Source organism: Nicotiana tomentosiformis, chromosome 8 (assembly GCF_000390325.3).
Source record: "Nicotiana tomentosiformis chromosome 8, ASM39032v3, whole genome shotgun sequence".
Taxonomy (NCBI): domain Eukaryota; kingdom Viridiplantae; phylum Streptophyta; class Magnoliopsida; order Solanales; family Solanaceae; genus Nicotiana; species Nicotiana tomentosiformis.
Genome location: NC_090819.1, coordinates 42519807 through 42529840, shown reverse-complemented (window position 1 = coordinate 42529840; position 10034 = coordinate 42519807). Strand labels below are relative to the sequence as shown.

The 10034-nt window shown below is 41.2% G+C and overlaps 1 protein-coding gene across 1 annotated transcript; it reads right to left on the bottom strand.

Moving 5' to 3' along the window:
• Positions 1–4178: 4178 nt before the first annotated feature.
• On the bottom strand, positions 4179–4541 carry LOC138897381 (uncharacterized). The gene has a single exon (XM_070183346.1). The coding sequence runs from the start codon at positions 4539–4541 to the stop codon at positions 4179–4181; it is 363 nt and encodes a 120-aa protein (XP_070039447.1).
• Positions 4542–10034: the final 5493 nt, after the last annotated feature.

The window sequence follows — 10034 nt, the reverse complement described above, 5'->3', positions numbered from 1 at the left end:
GTTATGTCGGGTACAAAGGTGCAAGCCCGGGGTTTACTTTTTATACTTGTATAAATATCAAAACTTTATTTTTGGGGGTTTATTTCCTACGACATTATTTGATGTTATTGAGTTATTTTTGGCTAGATTTACCCTGTTCGGAGGCCGATTCTAGAGGCAATGGCTTTTTAAAGTATTGATTTGGATTTTTTGAGGTATGTATCTTACCTAACATTGTGTGGGGGAATACCCTTAGGATCCTTGATAAAACTTTGGCATTAGTTTTTTGTGATTATTGGGGCACATGTGGACATGTTGAGTGGATTGTTTGTGTGTTGGCACGAGGTTTTTGCTAGGCAATTGTGTTTGTGATTTTGTCAGGGCACAGTGATACGGATGACTATTGTGATGTTTTAAAGGCGGAGCGATACAGGAGAATATTGTGATTTTGTCAGGGTGGAGCGATATAGATGGCTATTGTGATTTTGTCAGGGCGAAGTGATACGGGTGGCTATTGTGATTATGTCAGGGCGGAGATATAAGTGTCAATATTCTTATTATGATAAAAATATGGGCACGAGGTGTCGTATGTGTGCATTTCTATTTGATGACATATTGTTGAAGTTGAGTCGTTACTTGTATTGATTGTTATCACTTGTTCGGATGAGATTATTATTATTGTTTATGTTATACTTTCTGTTGACAGTCTATGAGACTAGGGTTGATCTTCTATTACTTAATATGATGGATTTTGATGTGATTTTGGGTGTGGATTGGTTATCCCCGTACCGTGCTATTATTGATTATCACGGTAAGACCGTGAGGTTGGCTATGCCAGGGTTACCGAGGTTGGAGTTGAGAGGTTCCTTGGTTCATGTTCCTAGTAGAGTGGTGTCTTATCTAAAGGCTAAACAAATGTTTGAGAGGAGTTCTTAGGGCACTTAGCCTTTATAAGGGATGTGAGTTCTATTACTCCCAGGGCACAGAACTACCGGGCATGCCACCCGAGAGGCATATTAATTTTGGAATTGACTTGGCACCGGGCTCTCCGCCCATATCTATTCCACTGTTCTGCATGGCTCTAGCAGAATTGAAGGATTTAAAGGAACAGTTGCTGGAATTGCTAGATAAAGATTTTATCAGGCCGAATGTTTCACCTTAAGGTGTTCTGGTTCTATTTGTGAAGAAGAAGGACGATTCCATGAGAATGTGCATTGACTACATGATATTGAAAAAGGTCACTATCAAGAACAAGTATCCACTGCCACATATTGATGATGTATTTGATCAGCTTCAGGGTGCTAGGGTATTCTCGAAGATTGATTTGAGATCGGGGTACCATCAGTTGAAGATTCTAGCTTAGGACATTCTTAAGACGGCCTTCAGGACCCATTACAGGCATTATGAGTTCGTGGTGATGTCTTTTGGGCTGACCAATGCCCCAGTAGCTTTTATGAACTTGATGAACAACATGTTTTGGCTTTATCTAGATTCCTTTTTTGATTGTGTTTATTGATGATATATTGGTGTATTTTCACAACCGAGAGGAGCTTGAGTAGCATTTGAGGAACATTCTCTATACTTTGAGGGAGAAGAAGCTATATGCAAAGTTCTCCAAGTGCGAGTTCTGGTTAGACTCAGTGGCATTCTTTGGTCATATGGTGTCCAATGAGGGGATTAAGGTGGATCCGAAAAAGATTGAGGCAGTTCAGAGTTGGCCCATACCTTCTATCGCTACCGAGATTAGGAGTTTTCTAGGTTTGGCTGGATATTACCGTAGGTTTATGGAGGGGTTTTAATCTATTGCATCCCCATTGACTAGACTGACTCAGAAGAGTTCTCCATTCATATGGTCTGATGAGGATGAGGAGAGATTTTAGACGCTCAAGACGACTTTGACTAGAACCCTAGTTTTGGTTTTGCCTTCGGGATCAGGTCATATACAATCTAATTTGATACTTCACGGGTTGCATTAGGTATGTGTTGTAGCAGGATTGTAGGGTGATTCCCTGTGCTTCATGTTAGTTGATGACCCATGAGAAGAACTACCTAGTGCATGATTTAGAGTTGACGACTATTATACACGCGCTCAAGATTTTGTTGCACTACTTATATGGCATGTCCTGTGAGCTATATATGGATCACCAGAGTCTCTAGCATCTATTCAAGCAAAAGGACTTGAACTTGAGGTAACGAAGGTGGTTGGATCTATTGAAGGACTATGATATCACAATTCTTTATTATCCGAGGAAGGATAATGTTGTGGCCGATGCCTTGAGTATGAAGTAGGAGAGTATGGGGAATCTTCCTTTTATTCTAGCAAGGGGGAGGACTTACGCTATGGACGTTCAGTGTCACTCCCTGACCTAGGGGAGCACGACCGACGCTCAACCAAGACACCCCGGTCAAGCAAGCCTTTACAATACCTTCTACCCCACTCACCCATGAATAAAGAGAAGATACATTTATATCATTAATTAAACATGGAGTGGATTCCATGAACAATGCCAATTCCATTACCATTAGTCACTTTATCTTATAGTTTCAAAATACATACACAATCACAGTTAAAGTGCAACAAGTGATTCAAATATAACAAGGCTAGTTTGACTTTCCCAACACCCATATACAACCCACACTGTGTTTATAGAGCCTTTACGGATACAAAATACTATGATAACGCCGACAACAAAGCCCCGGCTATACCTCAAAATATAATACACGTGGGACAAAAGATACACGACCCCAAATGAATTGGGGCTCACCAAATCTGCTGAGAAGAGGGTGTACTGCTATCAATAATCAATGCCACCTGCTGCGGAACCACCTGCATCCATTAAAGATGCAGCGCCCCCCGCAAAAGGGACGTTAGTACATATGGAATAGTACTAGTATGTAAAACTAAACACCCTCCTGTTAGAACGAATGATAACACAAGGAAGGACAGTCATAAATCAATGGAAGCCTCAGACAATACTAAAACAACAAATTATGAGCAAGATAAGTGTCAAGTAAATTTTCATTATTTTAGGTTGGGAGATCTTAGCACTGATATACCACCGTGATTTTTGCACGCAGTTCAATCACGACCCGATCAGCTAGGCCGTCTCATCCAAAGACATCAACCACAATCACAATCATTATCATGATTTCAATCAATACCTCAATAACAATTTCAAGCATAATCACCACCATGTGTGCGGCATGGTGTCCGATCACGACCAGACCAGCTAGGCCGTCTTACCACAATGCCGTGTGGATCGACATCACCCTTTTCTAGCAATCATCTCATCACAATAAAAGGGAATATTCTCTTCACATCAATCTCATCCCAATAAAGGGGTACAATCACAATTCACTCCTACACTAGCATGTGTAGTTTCGGGGTTAGGTTATATCAACCTACCCTTCCTCAGTGACCAGCGATACCTCCAGGGTGTTTATTTACTTAAAGGGTTGACAACTCATTTCATTATCTTTTATATATCATTCAGTTCATTGGCACCGATGTCCATAACAAAATGTCACTCTTGGCATGTTGGTCGTATTTCATACTTCACATTCATCTCTTTCACTTTCAAACCTTATCATGGATCATCAACAATAGAGCATTTCTATTCAAGACTTTAAGTCCACATATTGAGCAGATAAGAATATTAAACATATTGAGATTTCTTACACAATTTGACATAATAGCCTTCATTTGGATCATGACTTAACGATATAACATTTGGAGATGTAACCCATGCTTTAACACACACCAACAGTTCCAAACTTTTGACTAACTCCCCAAATTTCCAAAATTTTTGCTAGAGTTTCCCTTGTAACTAGGCCTATCCACCTATCAGAGAATCCCAGAAACTAACCCTAACAACATATACATGGACCAACAATGAAACATAACATAAAAACAATGCTAATCGTGGCCTCACGAGCAGTATATCACCAAAAAGGAACACCATTAACATCAACTATACAAATGATACATAATTCATAGAAGGTAAACTCTTAGCATTTTCATAGAACACAACTTTATAAATACATGGATATTCAAACAAATGAGGGTATTTATTCTTCATTTCTTCCTCGGCCTCCCAAGTGGCCTCTTCAACCTACTGGTTCCTCCATAGTACTTTCATGGAGGCAATCACTTTGTTCCTCAACTTTCGAACTTGCCTATCAAGAATGGAAACTGAAATTTATTCGTAAGTCAATTCTTCATTAACCTCAATAGTCTCAATCGGAATAATAAGAGACGGATCTCCAACCACCTTCTTTAACATGGATACACGAAACACTGGGTGCACTAAAGACATCTCTGGAGGTAGTTCGAGCCTGTAAGCCACCTGACCAATCCTCTGAATGATTCTGTATGATCCGACATACCCCAGACTCAATTTCCTTTTCTTACCAAACCACATTATACCCTTCATAGGGGAAACCTTCAAGAATACCCAATCATCTTTTTTGAACTCCAAATCCCTACAACGAACATCTGAATAGGACTTCTGACGACTCTGAGCAGTTTGCAACCGCTCCTTAATGATCTTAGCCTTTTCCATAGCCCGATGCACTAGGTCTGGCCCTATCAACTCCGCTTCCCTAATATCGAACCACCCTATGGGAGATCTACATCTCCTACCATATAAAGTCTCGAACGGTGCCATCTAAATGCTAGCATAAAAACTGTTATTGTAGGAAAACTCTATGAGCAACAATTGATCATCCCAACTACCCCTGAAGTCAAGAACACAACCCGTCAGTCTACGGGTGAAAGGCTGTACTAAAATTCACCTGAGTACCCAAACCTTGTTGAAATCTCTTCCAAAAATTAGCCGTGAACTGTGCTCCTCGATCCGAGATAATAGAAACTGGAGTGCCATGCAACCTGACTATTTCCTTGATATAAAACTAAGCATACAGTTCTGCTATGTCGGTAGTCTTAACAGGTAAGAAGTGTGATGATTTCGTGAGTCGATCAACAATTACCCAAATCGAGTCAAACTTGTGAGGCGTGCGAGGTAGTCCTACCACAAAGTCCATATTGATCATCTCCCACTTTCACATGGGAATTTCTATGTTTTGTGCCAACCCACCGGGACTTTGGTACTCGGCCTTCATATCATTCCACCAGTAGACTTCCCTAAGATCATGATACATCTTTGTAGATCCCGGGTGCACAGAATACCTATAAGTGTGAGCCTCGGTCATGATTCTTTCCCGGAGACCATCTACATTTGGAACACATAGCCGCCCTTGGTATCTTAGTGTACCATCATCCATGCCAAGAGAAAAGGCCATGGTATTATGTTTATGAATCCCCTCCTTCAATTGTACCAACAATGGGACATTGTATTGCTTTTCCTTGACTTCCACAACAAGCGATGATTCAGCCCTATTTTGCACAATCACTTCTCCTTCACTAAAATCCACAAGACAAACTCCCAAACTAGCCAACCGATGAACCTCCTTGGCCAACGGCCTTTGACATGCCTCCAAGTGAGCCAAACTACCCATAGATTTCCAGCTAAGAGCATCCTCCACAACATCCCTTCCCCAAATGATATAGGATATCAATGTCATAATCCTTGAGTAACTAAGCCATCTTCTATGCCTCAGATTCAATTCATTCTATTTTAAAATATATTGAAGACTGTTATGGTCCGTGAATATATCTACATGGACCCTACATAGATAATGACGCCAAATATTCAATGCAAATACCACCGCCGCAAGCTCTAAGTCATGTGTTGGATAGTTCTTTTCATGATTCTTGAGTTGCCTAGAAGCATAAGCTATCACCTTTCCATGCATTAATACACACCAAATTCCGATCCTTGAAGCATCGCAATATACCACAAACCCATTTATACCCTCTGGTAGTGTCAACACCGATGCCGTAGTCAATCTTGACTTCAACTCTTGGAAGCTTGTTTCACAAGCATTTGACCATTGGAACTTAACCGCCTCCTACGTCAATTTATTCAACAGAGAGGCAAGAGTAGAGAACCCCTCCACAAACATCCTGTAATATCCTACTAAGCCCAAGAAACTATGAATCTCTGTTGGGGTAGTAGGTCTAGGCCAATTCTTTACAGCTGCAATCTTCTGAGGATCAACCTCAATTCCTTCTCTGGAGACGACATGATGGGTTGAGCAGCCCACAAAATTTTTGTGTTGGATATGTGATGGGTTGTGCGGCCCACAAAATGATTATGCGACCACATAATGGACCGCATAATGGTCCAAAAATTTGCCTAGATTTCTGCTTCAGTCTGCGATAGATTTGCGATCCGCAGATCAGTTATGCGACCGTAGAATTGACCACAGAAATGCCATGTACTTCCAAAATTTTTCTTCAACTCCCCAATACACTGTTCAACCCAAAACCTTCGGTTCTACAATCATCAACACATAAGTCTAACTCGATACCACGAAACCCCAGGTTTTAGGTAAAATTTTACGGGGCCTTACATTCAGGCTTCGTCCAATAGGTTGGTGAGATTGGATATTTTAGAGTCGAGCAGGGTTCTTGCCTGTGCTGTATATTAGTCGTGTTTGTTGGAGCTTATTAAGGTGTGTCATTATGATGACCCCCACTTGCTTGTCTTTAAGGATAGAGTGTAGCATGGTGATGCTAAGGAGGTAACTATTGGTGATGATGGGGTATTGAGGCTTTACGATCGGATTTGTGTTCCTAATGTGGATGGGTTGCAGGAGATGATTCTTAAAGAGGCCCATAGTTTGCGGTATTCCATTCATCTGGGTGCCGTGAAGAGGTACCATGATTTAAAACAACATTATTGGTGGCGGAGCATGAAGAAAGATATTGTTGAGTATATTGCACGGTGTTTGAACTGTAAGTAGGGTAAGTATAAGTATCAGTGACCTAGTGGGTTGCTTTAGAGGCTAGATATACCGGAGTGGATGTGGGAGCGTATCACTATGGATTTTGTGGTTGGGTTACCACAGACCTTGAGGAGATTTGATGTTGTGTGGGTCATTGTAGGTAGAGTGGCCAAGTCTTCACACTTCATTCCAATCATGACTACCTACACCTTAGAGAAACTAGCTCAGATTTATCTTACAGAGATTGTTCGCCTACATGGTGTGCTTGTGTGTGTTATCTCGGATTGAGGTACTTAATTTACTTCACATTTTTGGAGAGCCGTGCAGCGTGAGTTGAGCACACAGGTTGAGTTGAGCACGACTTCATCCCTAGACGGCAAGCAGTCCGAGCGAACTATTAGATCATCAAAGATATGTTACGAGCCAGCGGGATCCGTTTCTATCATTAGTATAGTTTTCCTACAACAACAGCTACAAGTCGAGCATACAAATGGATTTGTATTAGGTCTTATATGGGAGGCGATGCCGTTCTCTAGTTGGTTGATTTGAGCCTGGGGAGGCTACATTGTTGGGCACTGGTTTGGTTCGTGATGCTTTGGAGAAGGTGAAAGTGACTCAGGAGCGGCTTCGTACAACGCAGTCTAGGTAAAAAATTATGCTGATAGGAAGGCTCGTGATGTGGCATTCATGGTGAGTGAGAGGGTTCTACTTAGAGTATTTCCCATGAAGGGTGTGATAGGTTCGGGAAGAAGGGCAAGTCGAGCACTCGGTATACTGGTCCTTTTGAGGTTCTAGAGAGAGTTGGAGAGGTGGACAACATACTTGATTTTCCACCTAGCTTATCGGGAGTTCATACAGTGTTTCATGTTTCCATGCTTCGGAAGTACTATGAGGATCCGTCACATATGTTGGATTTCAGCGTGGTGCTTTTGGACAAGGATTTGACTTTTGATTAGGATCTATTGCCCATTTTGTGTAGGAAGTTTCAAAAGCAGAGGTCGAAGGATATTGCATCGGTGAAGGTTTAGTGGAAATGTCAACTGGTTTAGAAGGCAACTTGGTTGACTGAACATGATATGCAGAGCATATACTCTCAACTTTTTGATATCTTGGGTATGATTCTAAACCTGTTTGAGGATGAACGTTTGTTTAAGAGGGGGAGAATGTAACAATCTAGTCGGTCATTTTGTGTATTTGAGACTCTTTTCCCCATTTGATGCTCCCCATATGTGTATTTGTTGTTTTGTGTAAGGACCCGTAAAATTTTAACCAAAAACTCAGGTTTTCATGGTGCCAAGATAGATTCCTGCGTTACTATAGTAGAAGTTCGGACTTTTTGGGTTGAACAGTACCCTACGGACTGAGAGGAAAATGTTTCGTAGAAGAACGTATTTCTGTGGCCCATTAAGCGACCGCATAATCACTCTACGGACCGCATAATGGCCGCAGAGTAAAGCAGTAAGTTTGGCCAACTTGAGGTTAGTTTTGTGGTCGATTATGCGACCTCATAATCAATATGCGGACCGCATATCGGTCGCATAATTCCTCTTGGGTTTCTGCGGAGGGAGTTCTGCAGTGCATTATGCGATCGCAGAATAAGTATACGGACTGCATACTGATCACATACCTGAGTCGAAAGTTTAGGCCCCTGAGGGCCATTTCTGCGGTCACTTTGCGGACCGCATAACCATTATGCGGTCGCATATGTGACCGCAGACCTGTGTCGGGGCACCATTTTTCTTAATTTAAAACCCGAGCCCCATTCCGTTAAAACACCTATTTAGTCTATTTTAAAGATCATTTCTGATATTTCTAGTGTGAGAGAGAGAGGGTTCTAGAGGGAGGGCCTAATTCCCATCAATTAATCTTCAACCATCACTCAAAGCTTGGAAATACTCAAGTAGAGTACCAAATTCTTCATCCAAAAAGGTAAGACTTCATCACCCCAGCTCTTAATTTCAAACATAGCTATAATGGGGTATTAATAAGATGGTCCATGGGTGCGAGGGTTGTTTATCTTGCATGCATGTGATAAAGAGTGTGGGAAAAATAAAAAGTGAACTAGAACCATGAACGTTTTCCTAATTTTGGGTTCAATTTGTATATTGCAAAAATAGATTGAGGTTGCTAAGGGTTTCGGTTAATTGTAGAGTCTAAAGAAGCACAATTGAGGTATGTATGGCTAACTCTCTTCTTCTTAGAATCGAACTCCTGGTGTTCGAATAATTGGTGTAAGTTCCGACTTGATAATACTAGATTTGTTTGCCTTAGTGTGTTGGGTTGAAAGATTCATGTTCCCTAATTGTTTTAGATGCTTACTATGTCATCATGCTACTTGAGAACGTTATTATGATTTTTTCCAAATTCCTTCCCTTATATGTGCAATACCTTATGTGATGGTACCTATCAACATGAATGATAATGTTATTTGAACAGATAAAAAGGGAAAAGACTTGAATTGTAAAATGTTCCCAAGTGCCAAGAACTACTTAATAAATGAGGCTGTTTGTTCCATGTAACGAAAGATGGGAAATAAATGTGAATTGAGTGAACAATTGAAAGAGGTTATGTCTCAAGTGAGATGGCTTAGACGATCGGGCCAAGATCGGACGCCATGCTGTACACATGGTGGCATTTGTGTTGGAATTATTGATTTACATTGTGGATATGGATATGTCTCACTTGATATGGCTTAGCCGGTCGGGCCAAGACCGGATTCCGTGTAAAAACATGGTGGCATTGTGAGTTATGGCTTTGGCACTAAAGATTATTAACCTAAAAAGATGGAAAGATTGAATGGGAAACTATGTGATCCTTACTTGGTGTTTCTTTGTATTTCTTTGAAGTACTTATTGTTATTATGATTGCCTTCTCTTTGTTTCACTGTTCATTCTACTAAGATTGGTGTTTGCCCTTCATACTAGTACTATTCAACAGTACTAACAATCCTTTTGCCGGGGGCGCTACATCTTTGAATGGATGTAGGTGGTTCCATCGCAGATAGTGCCGATCGCAGATAGTGGTGCTCTATTTCTCTCCTCACAGCAGTCTTGGTGAGCCCCATTCCTCCCAGGGGTCATGTAGTCCTTCTTTTGTATAAGTTTTCATATTTTGAGGTATAGCCGGGGCCTTGTTGCCGGCATTGTCATGCTGCTCTTCTGTACTCTTAGAGGCTCCGTAGACGTTTATGTGGGTCATGTATGTAT